The sequence below is a fragment of the Lampetra fluviatilis genome, chromosome 7 (genome assembly GCF_964198595.1).
Source record: "Lampetra fluviatilis chromosome 7, kcLamFluv1.1, whole genome shotgun sequence".
Lineage (NCBI taxonomy): Eukaryota > Metazoa > Chordata > Hyperoartia > Petromyzontiformes > Petromyzontidae > Lampetra > Lampetra fluviatilis.
Window position 1 is genome coordinate 9,178,177 of NC_136281.1, and position 19,741 is coordinate 9,197,917.

The window sequence follows — 19,741 nt, forward strand, 5'->3', positions numbered from 1 at the left end:
TTGGGGCGAGTGCTGTTTGTGAGCACCTATAAAGACCGGCACGGCACACGAGGGGGGCGGGTGGCCAGCACCACGCCCGTCCGCCTTTGTCTCGTCTCCCCTTTTGCGACATTTACACATCATTTGAGGCTGAGTCGACCTAGATGATACAGGCAGATTATCACCTCCGCTCCCAGCCCCCGAGCCCACCGAGGTCATCTCGACCATGCCGAGGCTCATGACCATCCCCAGCATGCCCACTGCTTGGCCAGGAAGCGGAATTTGGGGTTATTTTTTTTTTGCATTATGAAGATTTCACTGTAAATAGACTGGTTCAGGTGCGAATTCCCCATCTCTGCTGCATTAAATGAATCGATCAACTTTGAGAATTCAGGTTCCTTTTGCCTAATTTTATTTGTATTTGTTTTGGTAGCCTAAAGGTAACGTCGTTAACAAACATTGTGACGGATCCTCACATGTACAAATTAGATGCGTGTATTTTTAGTAATATTATATATTTCCAGAGTTAAATTAATCGTTATATGCCCCGTATAAGCACTCGCAGATTCTTTTCTGTATATTCTTTAAAATGTTTTTGAACAGTGTTGCCAATGAGACTTACTCTGTGGCATAGGCATGGCTGGTATGGACTTTGGTGCAAGGAATAAATGGAGCTCTCTGTCCAATTTCCCCCCCCCCTCCCCATCTTCTTCAGCCCAGCACTTCAAGCCCATGAGCCCCGGTGCAGACACACACCGCATGCAACGCACGATAAACTACGCATTAGACAAGCTGTGAGAGTAGTCTGTTCTCCTACAACGCGTGTTATCAGAACCCGAATTGGATATGATGCAATGAATGTATTGGGGAACACATTTTTTTCTTAACGCGGATGCCAATTGGCTATAATGCGATTTGGTGAACAGAACTACGTCGCGAGAGTAGGAATAAGCGGTTGTACGGCTGCCTCGGCATAGCATCACACACAAGGTGGGATGCTGCTGGATGTTTCCAGATGCTACCCACGCATCTCAGTCTTTGTTCAGCCTGCGTACGCATCTCACGCGTTATCGCGGACTGTGCTTTACCCTATATTTGTATTATTATAACGTGATTTCTCCATAACGCGGTGCTCTTCAGGAACGCAACTGTATGCATGTTAAGATAATAATAACAATGACAAACCCAGCTTTGTTATAACACGTAGCCATCCGCAGACATCCTGTACGTGGTCCTTTACGATCGGAGCGTGCTCGACGTGTGGCAGGTTCCGTGGCAGCAAGAAGGATGACGCCCTGGGCATCGCGTACAACCGCATCATTCGGCAGGACGTGAACACGGGCGAAGCCATCAAAACCTGGCGCTTCAACAACATGAAGCAGTGGAACGTCAACTGGGAGGTCAAGCAGGTGCGCGCAAATACAGCAGCCGCCTCAACACGTAGGCTTTCGCGGCCAATGTTATTATTGTGGGTCTAGTGGACATCTGTGAAAAATAGCTTTATAGCTCATCAAATTCTTCCAGTATACATACATATTCTGAATCAGATCGCATAAGAATGTATAATGTGTATCGTACAGCCTCCTCCACCCCACACAGCCAATTAATAAAGGTGTCACGTGATGAACAAACGTGCCGATTTATTACTGCTTTAAGCACCACAGGTGTTTTGGAGAGTGATCTCACAACATTTAACAATTGGTTTCGACGTTTCACTGATGGTTACAAACAGCATCATCAGGCAGTTGAAGATACAAATACCGGTGAGCCGAAGCAATAATAAATGAGCGCGTTTGCTTACGTGACAACTTTAACAATTGGACGTGTCGGGTGGAGGTGGGTGCACAACACACATTTTACTTGCGTGTATCTGACCCCAACATTTAATGTGACCTACAGCAGTCTCCTGACGTTCTATCACTCAGGGGGCAATGTTTTAGAGTAATATTTTATACATGGTTGAGTGATGTGCCACGATTGCACGGGTAATCCACCCAAAGCCTCACGTACTCCCACACGTGATGCGTAATCAGCTGGAATAATGGCAAGCTTTATGGGATGCCAGAGGTAACCGCTGCATATGAATTGCACAACATTTGCTTAAAGCATAATCTATTCTCATACGATGCAGGACATGCAACGTGGCCATTAAACCATTCTTCAAAAGTTATTATATACTCGCGATGTTACATGCCCACAGATAACAAAACGCCACTTCTACATCGTCTTAAGATGACTTTTTTTGTAACTGGCTGTCCGCTGTGCTCGTGCGTTTCCCCGCGCGCCGCGTCTTCGCGCGCCAGGTGATCATCGAGTTTGACGAGGAGGTGAAGATCGGCTTCAACTGCATCAGCGCCGACTGCAAGGTGGTGCACGAGTACATCGGGGGCTACATCTTCATGTCGACGCGCTCCAAGGAGCAGGACGACAATCTGGACGAAGAGCTCTTCCACAAGTTGACCGGCGGCTGGGAGTGAACTCCCGCGCAGGGGCGACACCTCCATTGCAATCCCCTCCAAAGCCACACAGAGACCGGCGCAGCCGGGGAGCGGCACGTGGGGGCTGCTTCGTTTCACACCCTTATCCATTTACCCGACTCTGGCAGCAAGAGCACCCGAGACTTTGTTGCTCAATGCAAGAGAAAGCTCGCAAACAAAGCCCAGGCCAACTCCACCTCATTTCCAGCAAAGGTTACTTGTCAAATGTCTGCAATGTGCATCCTCGTCACGTCCTAAAAGGCAATGTTGTGTTACCTCTGCAATTTGGTGCCGCTGCGTTAGATATTCCGGTGGCAGTTTAACTTTAAGCCAGTGTGAGTGTCTGATCTCACGTCACTGTTCCAATCCTTGCCTCTTGTTGCCACCATCCAGTGTATAGTTTCTGTACACCCACTGGCTGCCCAGTTGTATGTATGTATGTTGAACTTCTTTCGCACCGTACGTAGCCAACCGTGATAATAGGAAATTAGTTTTCAATCTAAATTTAAAAGTGCATAATTCAAGTGGCTTCCTAATATCGGAAGGAGGAGCGTTTAAGACGGCCGCAAAAGTGCATCTGAAAGCGCACGATGCAGTGGCTGTCTTTCTTCCATGGCCAGCCAAAAACTGGCCAGTTGATATTCGCCTGTTTACCCTTGTGCTCAAGCGAGTTATTTTCCCAGCGCATTCTTCTACAGACATTTGACTCCGAACGTGGTCACGCCGGTCAGCCCACTGGATCTCAATCGCTGTGTAAACTTTGCCCACACATGGGGGTGAAGGCTGCTGGAGTGCAACGTCTTGTGATTGCGTGTTTCGCTTCGGCACACACGATCAACCGACTGTATCACGCATATATGTAAGAGCATATATTTTTACCGCATCCGGAGAAGTATTTTGAACGCCACGCTTGATTCTGAAAGCATAAATGGCAGCTTTGATCTTGACCAAAAAGTGGTGTTTGTGACAAATCAGGGAAGACAATTCTAAATTGAAGAATCTGCAAGAAAGCGGCGATGTTGAATGTGTCACGCCTGTCTTTGCAATGTTGCATTTTTATTGCGATCGTCTTCAGCAGTAGCCCAGTAAATATGCAACGTTGGCCCAACTTCGGCATGTGCTTGGATCAACATTGCCACCAGCATTCCATGTTTAATTGCAAGATACATTTTAGTCAATGGTGTATCACAAACAGTATTTGTGAATCTGTAGCAAGGCGTATGCAGTAGATCAAATCTGATCGAGATGTTGCCATAAAATAAATTGCAGGTGCTCACGTGAATCCAACTGTTACTTTTTAGGACATCAGCATTTGTCGAAATGTTTCTTTTTTACTATTCCTTTTTTTATTGGTATGAAAGTGTTTACAATAAAATATCTGAAGATTACACCTTTAAGTTGAAATTACATTATTTATGCATCACATTAACAGCATTCATACTTTTAGCATTATACTTAACAGACCAGTATTTTAATCATTTGAATTGTCAATGATGTCGAAATACAGGATATAAATTTTCATCATTTTCACTTGATAAAACTGTACAAGCTAATTGACGTCATTTAATTTAAAGCGCATACTAAAAGCGCGTGCAGTTACGTTAAAATCATTAAGCACATAAGAACTCTTATCCACGGCACTATTACCAGCAACTACAATTATGTAGGAGAGCTGTAGGGCCTGCAAAAAAACCCTATTATCTGCCGCCCTATTTCAACCTATTACACTATGTAACAAAAAATTTGTTCCTGGGTAGTAAGTGTTATTTCCTAATTGCTTATGCCTAAAAAGTATAGAAAATGGCTATTATTCCCCACAAACTTTGCTTTTGTGACCAGGACAGTGATATTTTGAAATGCACCTATTTTCAATGAGAAAACGGGAGAATTTGTGTCTTTTCGGTTACATAAAGTCTAAAAAACCAACATATGAATCAAAATTCACATGTATTTATAGTAAAGTAATACAAAAATGACTACAAAAGATTTAGGAAAGTTTTTATAGATTTACAATTATACTGTAAATCACTTTCACGAATCAGCCCCCAAATGTTGTCTCCAATCATGTTCTCGTTATACTGTCCTTGGTAGCGGCGTCCAAAGTGCAGTCTATCCTGGTGGAAGTGCTCGGGTTGCTCCTCCGAGTACGCTCCCATGTTCTCCTTGAATTTATCAACATGAGCATCAAGGAAATGGGCTTTGAGGGACATCCTACAGCCCATTGTGCCGTAGTTCTTCACCAGTCTCAACCAGCTCCACATAGTTTTCAACCTTGTGATTGCCCAGGAAGCCACGAACCACTGCGGCAAAGCTGTTCCAAGCCGCGTTCTCCTTACTAGTGAGCTTCTTGGGGAATTCATTGCACTCCAGGATCTTCTTTATCTGTGGTCTGACGAAGACACCGGCTTTGACCTTTTTGTTATTATGTGCCAGGGACTCAATGAGATGATAGGACAATAGTCTGAGTCCATATTTGGCAATAAGTAACGGCAAAGCAGTTATAAGTGACTCAGAATTGTGCTCAGTTGCGTATACAGTACACGACTTCCCTGAAGTCATCAGCACCTTCAGCGAGCGCGATGCCGATCACACAACGCGGTTCGAATTCGTCCCTCGATCGATGGCTGCGCCATCGCCGCACACGCGTCGAATAAAAAGCAAGGGACAACTCCTTACTTACTAACAACTCCTCTATCATTTTTCATTGCTGGAGGGGTTGCCCCCCCTTAGTGAAAATCCTGGCTCCGCTATTGCTTGTAGGCATCGCACATCTTAGCAGATGCTTCCACAGAGTACTTTTTCGCTCTCGTCTTGATAAATTGGCCGCAGACATCCCAAAATGCGCCTGCCGGATGCTTGCAGCCTCTTGATGCCATCTCATGCATATTTCACTGACAATGCCCAGATTTGAGTTAAAATGGGCCTATTGAATGGTGCATTGGATGCCTTCACATCAATTACATTCTACAATGTAGTTTAATTAGCGGTCATTGAACACGAACAAGATTGCATCAGCCATCCGTGCTAAGCACAGTTCTAGCATTGCAGTCTACAGCTAAAGTCTACTGCTGAGCAATACTCGATGCAAGGTTAAACACGAGTTGGAGGTGTGTGTGTGTGTTTCAAAAATCCCGTTGCTCATCCGGCTTTAAAACGGTAAGCGAGAGGCAGTTAACTTTGGTAATAAATCAAGGTGGCAGTGAACTTCACGCAGCATAAACAAAGGAACCATTAAGGCAGCATCCGGGAATGAACGCATTCCCAGAGTATCTCCGCGTTTCACCCCCTCCGCCAATCCGAGGTCCAAGGAACTGACCCTTATCAGAAGGGTCCACAAGGTCTTCCCTTCTGGGGTTGCCGTGTTAATTGAGTTGTGATCCGACAAATCGTTTCAAACCCCGGCTTGAAGGGTAAACACACAAAGTGAAATAACCACGACAGCTCACGCTTACATAAAACGTTTATCGATGTTTGCTTTCATTACGATTCATGGCCACTCACAAAAAGAACACCTTGTAGAATCAACACAAGGTACGCTCCTTCTACGACTTATTTTACATTGGGCCCTCTGTTGGAATGAACAGCCCAGCAAACCCGAAGCGATTATCACAGGAGGCCTCTGCAGACTGAAGAAACCATTCCAGACTCCATTGTACCCTGGCAGAGGCCCTTTTTGTTCGGTTTAGGCAATAAACATTAATACATCGGGCAACGTTGATGTTTGTTTGCCTTTCCATGTTGTGTTTCTCACGCCCAAATAAAAATGCCAAGCCCGGTCCCTCGCCAAACTAAACAACGTGTATTTTATGTTACCAGGTAAAGGCCCACAGAGCCACAGTATATGGCTCTTTTTCAGAAGTGACTTGGCCACAAACGAAGTGGCTTATCACGTGGAAATGTATAGCAGCCAAATACTCTCATCGCAAATGTCTACATGTGGAGGGGAAAATCGGAGGGCGCGGATAAAAAAAAAATCCACACAACCACGCAAACTGCAAATGATGCAGGTGGCAGGGGTCGGGTACGAACCCACAACCTCCGAGTTATACTGGGCTAGGAGAAGTTAAGATTTCGCCACCGCGGCGCTCAACCTTGGCTCGTGTGTGTCCGTATCGGAAAAAACCTTGGCCAACGCGGCTTTTATCTAAGGCGTGTTTCGACTCTCCGCGGTTTGACACTGCTAAGATTAAAATCAAGGAATGTTGGCCACGACGATAAGGATTAATTCAACAATCGGAGCAATTGCCACGCTGCCTTTCGCCCTTCGCGGTGTTCAATGTAGCGCAGGGCTCGGAGCGGCATGCGGCTCTTCGCTGACTGCTTCGTGACGTGCTGTGCGTTACAGGTATTCACGTGGGCAATTGTGGCACTTGGAAAAATATTGAGTCTTGTACCGAAATCGAAAAAGATATGGCTCTTCTTTTTCTCGTTAACTTTGGCTACCCCGACCCCCATGCGTCGAGTGTAGGTAGGTAGGGTGGTTAGCAGGATGATCTCCCGACGTTCGAATCTGACGCTACACTTTTTGGGATGTACAGAGATTGAGAATGAGCGACCTGGTTGGTGACAAAAAAAAAGTTGTGGATGTGAAGGAGGCGCTCAAAAGGACCCCCCTGGCTGTGTTCGTTCTCTGCAATCGTGAAGTCGTTAAAATACACCAAACCCTGTATTATGGATGATATTGGTCGCGAAAGCCGACGTGTTAAAGCGAAGTCGTCTGTTGCTGCTGTTTGCTCACGCACCGCGGATGACCCGTGAAAAATAGCCGGGCAACTGGCTGCACGAGATCATCCGTGTAACAGATAAAATACACTTCAAACGAATGGTCGGTTCGTGGAATAAGCGGAGGAAAGACGCGAAATGTTCATTGTTGCGTTACGCAAACCATCCTTGTGACCACGAGGGGGCATCGTCTTAAGACTCCCCATTAAAAAAAATCAAATCTTTCCGTGGAACATCAAACGGCGTGGGGGATGCCTTCAACATCCAGCAGTGGATCGAAAAAGGGCTCTGCATGCATCAGAACCATGATTTATACTGCAGGAATCCGGCATCCCGTCACAGCAACCAGGGCCACCCTGATGACACACACTCTATTGCGCCTGGCAAATTACGAAATAAAAAAAACTTTTAAAAATGTAAAAAAAAAATACCCGCAAATTCCAAACCAATGATCTCCACCCGACTGGCAGACTGACGCCCCAGGTCACTCTTGCGAACGAGATTCATGCTGGTCTCTCACTTCGCTTTAACACAAAAACAATCTTTAACATAAACTGAAAACGCCAACCCTAACACATACTTGTCCAGATCCTCCTCGTTGCACAGCACTCTACAACAAACATCGCCGTGAGACCCAATACAGCACGCTCATCGTATCGCTGAGTGCATTTGATGCATGAACCTTGAATCGGCTGTTCACGATGAACACCCTAAACCCAGTCCAGCCCATTACAGGAAATTGAGTCACCACGCCATTACATCACTCTGACCCCATTAGTCAACCCACAGCCACATCGTCATGACCCCCCCCCCTACACACACACGCAGAACTCATTCACACACACGAGCATCCACATCACCACGTGGATCATAGTGTGGGTGACTGATCCCATTAGTGCCCCTGTTATACACACACCATTAACCCATATGAGTAACACGAAGCGATGATTTGCGACCCTTTGTCAATACGCTGCTGTTAAGGTATCAAGCCGTGACAGTCTGAGCACACTTGGCTAGACAGTGGAGGTTGGTCCCAGGACCGGCTCAAGATACTTGCCACTCATTATATTGAGCCGTGGGCGAGAATTCAACTCAACCCACCGGGTTCATAAGGGTCGTCCATAAATGACGTCACGCACCTACGGGGGGGGTCAGACATTTGTGACGATGTGTGACGAGGGGGGGGGGGGTTGAGAAATGTGACGTCACATCAAAATGCGCAACTTTAAATAAATATAGACAACACGTTCTACTTAATTAAATAGACTTTTTAATAAATGTTTTCTCCTACAACATCAGAGTGCAGCGCCACATTAAATACGCACTACAATGACAATAGTTTAAAGCGATTTGAAGCAGGTTTTATTTTGGGGGGGGGGGGGGGCAGAGCTTTGTGACGTCATTTTTGAGGGGGGGGTCTGACTTTTTGTGACACCGTGTGACGAGGGGGGGGGGGTAAAAATCGTCCAAAATCGCGTGGCGTAACTTATGGACGGCCCCATAATGCAGTGCGGATAGTCAAATCGCCACCGCTCCCCCAAATCCATCCTGTACGCACACCCGAATACACGATGTCACAAGACAAAGATTGCCCATCTAATATGTAACATACTGTTGGGGCAAGTGCTGTTCGCGAGGACCTACGAAGGCCGGAACGGTGCACGATGGCGTGGGCAAGCAACACCACACCCTTGATGTGTACACACTGCACACAGTGCTCATATAAGGCTGAGTCAACTTAGGAGATGCCCTCCGTGTATCAACAAGCACCATTCGTCACGAAGTGGCGCTTGGTGCCAGGCTATGTGCACTTTTTGGCCAAGTGAAGTGTTGAAGGCTCGCTGGCAGGTCACGGGACAGACCCAGGAGCCATGGGTTGACTGAGATGACTGGCAGATGCACCACCAGTGCCCCCTACTGTGCAAACTTGATGTTTTATTCGCGCTCCGCTCGTTGTGAGCGTCGCTCCTCTGCCCTCCAGCAACGTCCGTCACGAGCCTCCTCCAGAGGCTGATCTTGACACCGCTGGTTCCAGTCATCGTCATGTACCACATCACTCCATCTCTTTTCTAGCCCGTGCCATGCCCGTTAAGCCCCTCTATCCGGCCAAAAAAAGCTGTTTGGGCACGCGGTGGCTTGGCATGCGGGCTAATGACCCAGTTTACGTAGCCTCTGTATATACACACACGTAACTTTAAAGCCACCATTGGCCTAAACATCACTCTCAACCCACACAAACTCAACATATTCACCCTTCATCCACACTCACACCTCCTACTGTAGACGTGCCAAAAGCCCAGGCGCGCACAATACAAACATCGCTCATCTCCGACACGCACTACTGCCACTGTGCACAAGGAGAGCACTCACTTTGCATGTTAAACCAGACTTTATTCAGTATAGTAGCCGTATCTCATGCAGTTTGAGAATCATTTAAAGCCACATACGGTATTGCACAAAACACCACGAAGCACTTATATAAAAGCAACGGCACCAGCTTGCACCAGTCACACTCGAAGGACGTTAGAAATGCCTTAGGTAATAATATACACCCGCTTACCAATACAGCAGCCCAAATAGGTCATCGTCACCTCTGCATATTCTTCACCAAAAGCCATTCTCTATCCTCTGCAGGACACAGGCTCCGTCATCGCCACTGCCGTTGCATCCAATGCATTGCTGAGCCTTTTTTTCTCATCTTCTTCCACGTTTCTCCATCCCCCCCCCCCTTTCCACGTCGCATTTTGACCAGCAACACTTCGCCGGAAGATGCCAGCCTCTGGTCTTGTGGTGGGAAAAGTTCGTTGTTGAAGTTAGTTGCTTTTGCATGTAATTTTGCAGAAATGGGGACTGTAGTTTGCTCTGTAGTATAGTTTACATATTTATGTAACAAGCTCCTATACATCTTACACACGCAATGCCCTCCAAACCCACGTCCACATTCGTCTAGCCACCGTGGCAGCTCAGTGTACGCACAAGACCTCTGCATTTCGATTTTCAAGAACCTCGTACACGATACAATATACAGCACCAATTCAAAAAATAAGAGTACCTTTATCGGAGAGCTAAATTTAAGGAACTGCAGAAGCTCAATAACACCATCTCATCTCATCTTCACAAAGTACAGATCACCTGCTGATACACGCGGACCAGCTCAAGAGCCCAGTTTATATTACCGTGTACCGCTCGCAATATACATCAATAAATGATAATACATGGAGAGAGCCGTAAAGGGCGATGGGTTATCAGAAAATGCTACTATGCAATACTTAACTAATGCATCAAGGCTCCCCAGAAAGGTTGAATTTCAGCTCAGATTACAGTTGAATATGCAGAGGGCTCAGTTACACAAAACCAATAAATTTAAGGCGTCTACAAAGCCATGTTTACATTTATTATCCTAATGTGACTTGTCATCACATTGCTGTAAATCATTATTTGGCTTCAGAATTGGCCATTGAGTTAATGTTGAGATAGACTGGTATAGATAGTCATTAAAAAAACTGTTTACTCTTTAGTAGTGCATGACAGTAACATATATGTAACATGTATGTTATGGCCAAATGTGATTGGAACTGTTATCATCAGTTCATGAAGGCATGTTATTGTCCATTGGTCACATGTAGACAAAAAAGTCTGAAAAAATAGCTCAGATATGTCCTTACATGTATACGACGCAAACTGATAAACATGCAATTGGCAGAAATGTTACATATAATCTTATGCCAATGGAACATTTTACATATAACACAAACCATATAAAGAATGCACGTTCAACTTTTGTAGTGTGCAAGACAGAGGGCTGCGTTGTGGGGTGCATAGTCTAACTTATTAAACGCACACATGAAACCACCAAGGCGTTCTCCTCTCGTGTTGTCTGACAAGAGCGAGCACACGTCATTAAGTTTTAAACACCAAGCGGTTGTGAGTCCTTCGACGTGATGAGCGTAGGGGTGTGTGCTATTGCAAGCCACCTCAATATATTCAATAGAGCCCTGTGCCGACAGGGGTAGACGGTAAGAGGGGGCAGAGACGCAAAGAAACACAACGATGCAGAGACACGGAGACACGAAGAGCAGACATGTCGGGGCCATACACAAACTCCACGGAGACGTAGATAGCGACCAGAGAGACACGCAGGCAGAGAGACGCACAGACACGTGGAGACGCACCGACGAAGAGAGGCACAGAAACACGCACAACGTCAACATGTGGAGAGACACGGGCGCGAGGACAGAGATACGTGGATACAGAGACACGGAGAGGGACAGGGATACAGAGACACGAAGAGGGACAGGGACACAGAGACACGGAGAGGAACAGGGAGACAGAGACACGGAGAGGGACAGGGATACAGAGACACGGAGAGGAACAGGGAGACAGAGACACGGAGAGGGACAGGGATACAGAGACACGGAGAGGGACAGGGATACAGAGACACGGAGAGGAACAGGGAGACAGAGACACGGAGAGGGACAGGGATACAGAGACACGGAGAGGAACAGGGAGACAGAGACACGGAGAGGGACAGGGAGACAGAGACACGGAGAGGAACAGAGACAGGGAAAGACAGCGACACGAAGGGAGATGGAGTCACAGCGAGGGACGCAGATAGACAAAGAGAGAGAGAGACAGACTAACAGATAGAGAGATACATTGAGATGGTCACAGAGAGTGGAACACGGTCAGAGACGTGAACAGAAATAGACATGAAGAGGTGTAGGGAAAGAGAGCGCTAAATAGACAGATAAGACACAAAACAATAACATGTAAAGATGAAAATGACAACAGAGACACAGAGGCAGAAACACTAAGATGTGTAGGAGAGACACAGCCGTGGAGAGAGACGCTGAGAATAAACGGTGTGAAATGTATAAGAAGAGACAGACATACGGAGACATACATACGAAGATAACTAAAGGCAGACACATAGATAAGTAGAAGAGGCAGGAAAAGACAAAACGGTAGAGAAATATACAGAAAGACACAGAGAAAGAGAGACAGAGAGAAACAACACGCAGGCACATACATTAGTAGACAAACAAAAACAGAGGCAGACCCAGAGATATACACACAGAGACACACAAAGAGAGATACAGAGATACAGGCACAAACATAATGAGAAATAAGAACACAAAAATAGACATGTGGAGAGATAAACGTAATGAAACAGGGGGATCCAGAGAGACAGAGAAAGACACAGGGAGACAAAGATACACAGACACAGAAGCATACAGATGGAGACATGCACACGCGATAACAGAGACACACAGAAACGGACAGACACAAAACAATGGTAAACATAACAGAGATCAACACACAGAGACAGACAGACACAAAGACACACAGAGACAGACACAAAGACACACAGAGACAGACACAAAAACACACAGAGACAGAGACCCACAAAGACACACAGAGACAGAGACCCACAAAGACACACAGAGACAGACACAAAGACAGACAGACACAAAAACAGACAGAGACAGACACAAAGACACACAGAGACAGAAACCCACAAATACACACAGAGACAGAGACCCACAAAGACACACAGAGACAGACACAAAGACACACAGAGACAGACACAAAGACACACAGAGACAGACACAAAGACACACAGAGACAGAGACCCACAAAGACACACAGGCAGACACAAAGACACACAGAGACAGAGACCCACAAAGACACACAGAGACAGACACAAATACACACAGAGACAGACAGACACACAGAGACAGACACAAAGACACACAGACACAGAGACACACAGAGACACACAGAGACAGACAGACACACAGAGACAGTCACAAAGACACAAAGACACACAGAGATAGACAGACACACAGAGACAGATACAAAGACACACAGAGACAGACAAAAAGACACACAGAGACAGACACACAGAGACACAAAGACACACACAAAGACACACAGACAGACAGACACAAAGACACACAGAGACAGACACAAAGACACACAGAGACAGTGACAAAGACACACAGAGACAGACAGACACACAGAGACAGTCACAAAGACACAAAGACACACAGAGACAAACACAAAGACACACAGAGACAGACAGACACACAGAGACAGACACAAAGACACAGAGACAGACACAAAGACACACAGAGACAGACACACAGAGACACAGAGACAGACAGACACACAGAGACAGTCACAAAGACACAAAGACACACAGAGACAGACACAAAGACACACAGAGACAGACAGACACACAGAGACAGACACAAAGACACACAGAGACAGACACAAAGACACACAGAGACAGACACACAGAGGCACAAAGACACACACAAAGACACACATAGACAGACAGACACAAAGACACACAGAGACAGACACAAAGACACACGGAGACAGACACAAAGACACACAGAGACAGACAGACACACAGAGACAGTCACAAAGACACAAAGACACACAGAGACAGACACAAAGACACACAGAGACAGACACACAAAGACACAAAGACACACAGAGACAGACACAAAGACACAGAGACCGACACAAAGACACACAGAGACAGACACACAGAGACACAAATACACACAGAGACAGACACAAATGCACACAGAGACAGACACACAGAGACACAAAGACACACAGAGACAGACAGAGACAGACACAAAGACACACAGAGACAGACACAAATACACACATAGACAGACACAAAGACACACAGAGACACAAATACACACAGGGACATACACAAAGACACACATAGACACAAAGACACACAGAGACAGACAGAGACAGACACAAAGACACACAGAGACAGACACAAAGACACACAGAGACACAAAGACACACAGGGACAGACACAAAGACACACAGAGACACAAAGACACACAGAGACAGACAGAGACAGACACAAAGACACACAGAGACAGACACAAAGACACACAGAGACACAAAGACACAGAGACAGACAGAGACAGACACAAATACACACATAGACAGACACAAAGACGCACAGAGACACAAAGACACACAGAGACACAAAGAGACACAGAGACAGACAGAGACAGACACAGAGACACAAAGACACACAGAGACAGACACAAAGACACACAGAGACAGACACAAAGACACACAGACAGACAGACACAAAGACACACAGAGACAAACACAAAGACACAGAGACAGACACAAAGACACACAGAGACACAAAGACAGAGACAGACATACACACAGAGACAGACACAACGACACACAGAGACAGACACACAGAGACACAAAGACACACAGAGACATACACAAATACACACAGAGACAGACACAAAGACACACAGAGACAGACACAAAGACACACAGACACAATTACACACAGAGACGGACACATGCTGAGAGATAGTCAAAAGAGAAGTGAGAAAGACACAGAGATAGACACAAAGACACATAGAGACACACAAATACACAGAGAAACACACAGTGAGAGACATAGAGACAGGCACCCAGAGATAGACACGGAGAGACATACACAGACACACACACAGACGTAAAGACAAGATGCAGTGACACAGAGGAAGATACATACAGAGACAGACATAAAGACACAAATACGGACACATACAAACACAGGGAAAGTCACTAGAGCCACAGAGATATACACAAAGATACAGAGAGAGACAGACATAGACAAAGAAAAACACAGTGAGACACATACAAACACACATACATAAAGACACAGATAGACACAGCGAAATACAGAAATACGTAGACACGGAGACAGACGCAAAGACACAAAACATACAGAGAGATAGACACAGACAGAGACAGAAAAATATAGACAACAACTGAGACACACACAAAAAGAGACAACATGAGAGACACAGAGATACGCATAGAAACACAGAAACAGACGCATGCAGTTATACAGGCAGACATGAAGACAGTGAGAGACAGGCAGGCAATCGCAGATAAAGACACAGACATACATTGACACAGAGACAGAAAAAGACAGTGAGAGACAGAGACACACGGATACGGGGACATACATAGACACTCACACACAGAGACGGAAAACCAAAGATGGGGAGAGACAAAGAGACACAGACAGACCCAGAAACACACACACACACATAGATAGACACAGAAACACAGAGAGACAGACACACAGAGACAAATGCAAAGACAGAAATACACAGAGAGACAGATGACAGACGGACAGTGTCAGCTCTCTGGTAGTCCCCGAGTAGGGCCCGGTCCCACGTTAACCCCAGCTTGCCACTCCAACGCTCACCCCATCCCAGAGGTCGCAACCGGGTACCCGATACCCGTACCCTACCCGATACCCGGCTACCCGTACCCGGCCGTGTACGGGTACCCATTTGCGACCCTGGTGCGGCCGGGTACGGGTACGGGTAGGCCGTGAGTCACTGGTGAGTCACTGTTTGTCACTCATTTCGGGTAGGGTACGGGTAGGGAACGGCTACCCAGTACCCGGCCGGGTACGTGTAGCCATTTGCGACCTTGGTGCGGCCGGGTACGGGTAAGGAATCAAAACCCGTTTGCGACCTCTGCCCCATCCCGCAGAGGCTCTCACTGTACCGCACGTGGCACACTCCCCCTCACCCGGGCCATCAATCGCGAGTCTGTTGACATTTTAGGCATTGCTTCTCTTGGGAAAGGGCAGACGCAACTCTGTTCGACACTGGTAGTGACAACAGATCCAAATCGTGTACATTCGTATTTGCCAGACGACCAGAGAGGAGGCAGCTTTGGAAACATGTTCAGGTTATAGTTACGATTAGAGGAGTGACGCATTAAACCACGCTCAATGGTGCAAGTCCATAGCAACCCATTAGCAACATTATCCGGTACAATTAAGTCCATGCACCAAAGCAGAAAAAGGCTACCACATAAGGTAGCAAATCTCTAAGTCGGTGGCGAGATGTTAACTATCTCACCTGCTATACAGGAGGTCGTAGGTTTGATCCCGACCCTGATGCCTTATATGGATTTTTTCTCCGGGTCCTACGGCTTTTCCGTCCACATTTAGAAACATGCGTTTAGAGTATTTGGCCACTATAAATGTATACATGATAAGCAACTTTGTTGAGCTGTCATTTGCGGATAGGCCGCTTCTGAAGAACTGTATAGCTCAGTGGGCCTTACCTGGTAAAATTTTAATTCAGTTTCAGTTTAGTTTAATACGGATATTATGAGTGAATTACTTGATAACTTACTCATTAATAGGTATCACATAATTCACTCTCGTTGGCCATTTGAAGAAAATGGAACTGCTGTAGTTTGCCAACTCATGTGGTACCTACAAGTAGAATACTTGGCCTGGGCTTGCGGACTAAATGGGGACCTTAAACTCCGTAAGAGCACGGTGCCGTACTGTATTTCCAAATATTTGGGAATATAGCAGTCTTTCTTACTGCTGTTTTCATTTCCCTTGTAGTTCTGTTATCTGTGTAGCTCTGATTAGATATATACATGACGTGAAAATATTGTTAACATTGACGATCAACTCATTACTGATTATATACAGTACACACAAAACCAAAAAAGCACAACTTATCAAGTTCAACCCACCCGTAGTTATAGTACGTTTTACCTTAATGTCCTAAAACAATCCGATTAAAAATAAACATAGTGTTAAACAAATTAACTTTCTAAAATACGCGGAAAAAACTGAAAAGTGCTTCGGTAATACTTTGTGAATACGGCCAGGTGAAAGAACGTTAAAGGTTCACGATGAGCACATATAATGAAATGAAGCATTAATGTATTATTGCACTAACGTAGAAAGCATTACACTTTGGTCAAACCTCACTTGACTACTATTCCGTGGGCCAGAGAAGAAGTTGGTACCACCTCAGGAGGTAGTAGCCCATTTATACGGCGAATAGAAGTGGATTATCTCGATAACCCCACTCATTTCAAGTGGTGTTCACAAAAAAAACAAATCGCTGCTATTGGCCATGCAAAGAAATTGGAACCGCTAAAGCTCCATACCCCCCTCAGGTGGCACGGACAAAGTGAGAGCATCTGGTCTGGCCTCCAGGAGCCAACCCAACCAATGGCGACACCCTGTCCACTCTGCAATGCAAGCGACGGTAGGTCAGATGGTTCCTACAAGAGGGGTGTAACTGTGACAGTTTACGGAAATTCAAGTTCGCTTGACACACAGCACGGTAGGTGGTGGGCGTATGTGTGCGCATGAAGAGGTTGGAGAGAATTTCAAAACCTCCAGTTCACAATGTTCACAATATCCCGACAATCCTAAATTGTTACATTTCTACCAGTGAAATTAACATTTTCGTCTCGGGTGCACCAATTACTTCTCCCGTTCGATTTCCAATGAGTCGATCGCTCGTGTTGCCACCACATGAATTTCGACCGCTACGGTGACAGGCTGAGATTGAGATTCAGTGGCGAATACCCACAACACACGCAAGGACGACAGCAGCAACAATCTAAGCGTTGAAAAAACACAGAAACAAAATACTGTAATAGAAAATACAGAAACAAGCTGCACTTACCTTATGCTGTACTCAGAATGCCCCCCAAGCCGTCATATTATATTGTACTGCCACAAACGATAGCATATTTGGCAAGAATATGGGTCGAATTAAAACGTAGGCTTTCACGTCCAATATTATTGATAATAACGTTTCGTGGGTTAGATAGCTTAAATGTAAATATGTCATAAACCCACCGCCACCCGACACAGCCAATTAGTAATGTTTATCACGTGAACTAAACATACCAATTAGTTACAACTTCAGCACACCGGTGTGTTGGAGAGTAAACCCACAACATTTACAATTTGAGTATTGCCTGCTATTGTCTAGCAATAACCTGATGATACTGGTTGCTGTAATTGCCAGTGAAACGTCAAGTTTCATTTATGTCAGGTGGAGGTGGATTTACGACACGTTTACATTGACGCTAACCCAAAAAACTTCATAACGAAGAATATGGGTGTTTTGAACGGCTGTTGTAAAACTTAACGGTACTATTATATTGCGTAGCTGTTTACTGTACTGTTTAAATTCTTAAACGATGACACGTTTGTGCTTATAATCGATAGCTGGTTATTCTTCACGTCTGTTCAAGATGCTCTTGCTTTGAAGATTACCGTGACACCAATCTATAGTTTTAACTTTATCATCCCTCATCACAATTAAAAATTATAACTTTAAACCGCAAGTTTCATAATCTACCCCTTTGCTAATTTTCTCATATTATATATGGGAGGTGCTGTCTGACCATAACTTAAAATATATATTTTTACAGGACTTATTCCTGCCCAATAAGAATGTTTCTTTTAACAAGGGAGCCATTAAAATTAACCATACAAATATAAACAATAACCCGTAACTTTCCTGCTATTGTTTAAAAAGCGTGTACGTAACATTAAATTCCCTAAACTACCTCCCTTTGTCGATTATTAATATCACTCCTCCACCGGCAACAATTGTGCCGGTCCTTAAAATAACAATTACACCATACTAAGCTCACCAACGGCAAACACTAAAAACCGAATCCTCGTCCTGCTAACGGCATCCTCTTACAAGCTCGCCAAGTACGACCAATCAACAGGCAGGATGACGCACCCCCGGCTTTAAGCGAAACTGATAGCGTGAGGGTCGTGCCACCGCCGCTGCCCCACCACCCCCACCACCCCCAATCCCCTAGATGGGTGGGGACCCCCACGGGTAGCTCAGCGTGATCCCCATGGAGGCGAGGGATGATCGCGACCGCATGCAGTTGCTGGGCGCGATGAAGCTGGGACCGACGGCCACCAACCACAGCACAAGCAAAAGCATCAGCCAGATGAGGCAGCCGACGTTCCACACGCGCCCCGCGTGGCTCGCCACCACCTTGGAGATGTCGTCAATGTCGGCGTCACCGTCACCGGCAAAGTCCATTCCGCCTTTGATCGTAAGCGGAATGCCGCCGCCGCCACCGCTGCCGCCACCGCCGCCGCCACCGCTGTTCTTAAAATTCTTCTGCTCTTCCACGAGACTCGCGCTCACACCGCCGCCCTTCGGCACAACTTCACTCTTCTTCTCAACAACGTGTCGCTGGTGCTCATCTCGCTTCACCATCTTTCTTACGGGCCTTTCAACGGCCTTCGCCATCCTATTCTGCACCTGCGGGTTTCTGCCGCGCACGTTCAAATCACCACCGGCAACTTTCAGATTTCCCTTCCTCGATTCCGCTCCACTTACAAGCCCCTCGTCAGCTGCTCTTCTTCTCACACCGCGTAAACTCTCTTGGAACTCCTTGCGACTTTCGTCAACCAAACCTTCGCTCACCGTCGTCACCTTCTTGAAACCGCCTTCGCCAGTTGCGCGGGAAGGAATCACGTCTTTGGGGAAGCCAGAGAGACGTCCCGACGTTTCATTTCTGCTCAAAACAAAGACACAACAAAACACAACACAAAGCGCGACAAGAAGAACGCTCAAGGATAAACGCGTAAACATAACCACCTTTTAACCGTGTACCGAAGCCCAACAAGCAATGAACTGCCGTTCATCACGGTGAATGTGAGATCCAGCCATTGTGAAAATAGGAAA

The 19,741-nt window shown here is 46.0% G+C and overlaps 2 protein-coding genes across 2 annotated transcripts in view; one reads left to right on the top strand and one right to left on the bottom strand.

Annotated features, from left to right (window-relative positions):
* Positions 1 to 3,792, top strand: part of LOC144933533 (fermitin family homolog 2-like) — a 29,679-nt gene extending 25,887 nt beyond the window's left edge. Inside the window, exons 14-15 of the mRNA XM_078858413.1 lie at positions 1,247 to 1,388; positions 2,283 to 3,792. Coding sequence (XP_078714539.1) covers positions 1,247 to 1,388; positions 2,283 to 2,456 — 316 coding nt within the window. The 3' untranslated portion in view covers positions 2,457 to 3,792. The remainder of the gene's footprint in view (positions 1 to 1,246; positions 1,389 to 2,282) is intronic.
* Positions 3,793 to 9,556: 5,764 nt separating this feature from the next.
* The window catches only part of LOC144933341 (uncharacterized), a 76,674-nt gene continuing 66,489 nt past the window's right edge, over positions 9,557 to 19,741 (bottom strand). Inside the window, exon 17 of the mRNA XM_078858024.1 lies at positions 9,557 to 19,571. Coding sequence (XP_078714150.1) covers positions 18,854 to 19,571 — 718 coding nt within the window. The 3' untranslated portion in view covers positions 9,557 to 18,853. The remainder of the gene's footprint in view (positions 19,572 to 19,741) is intronic.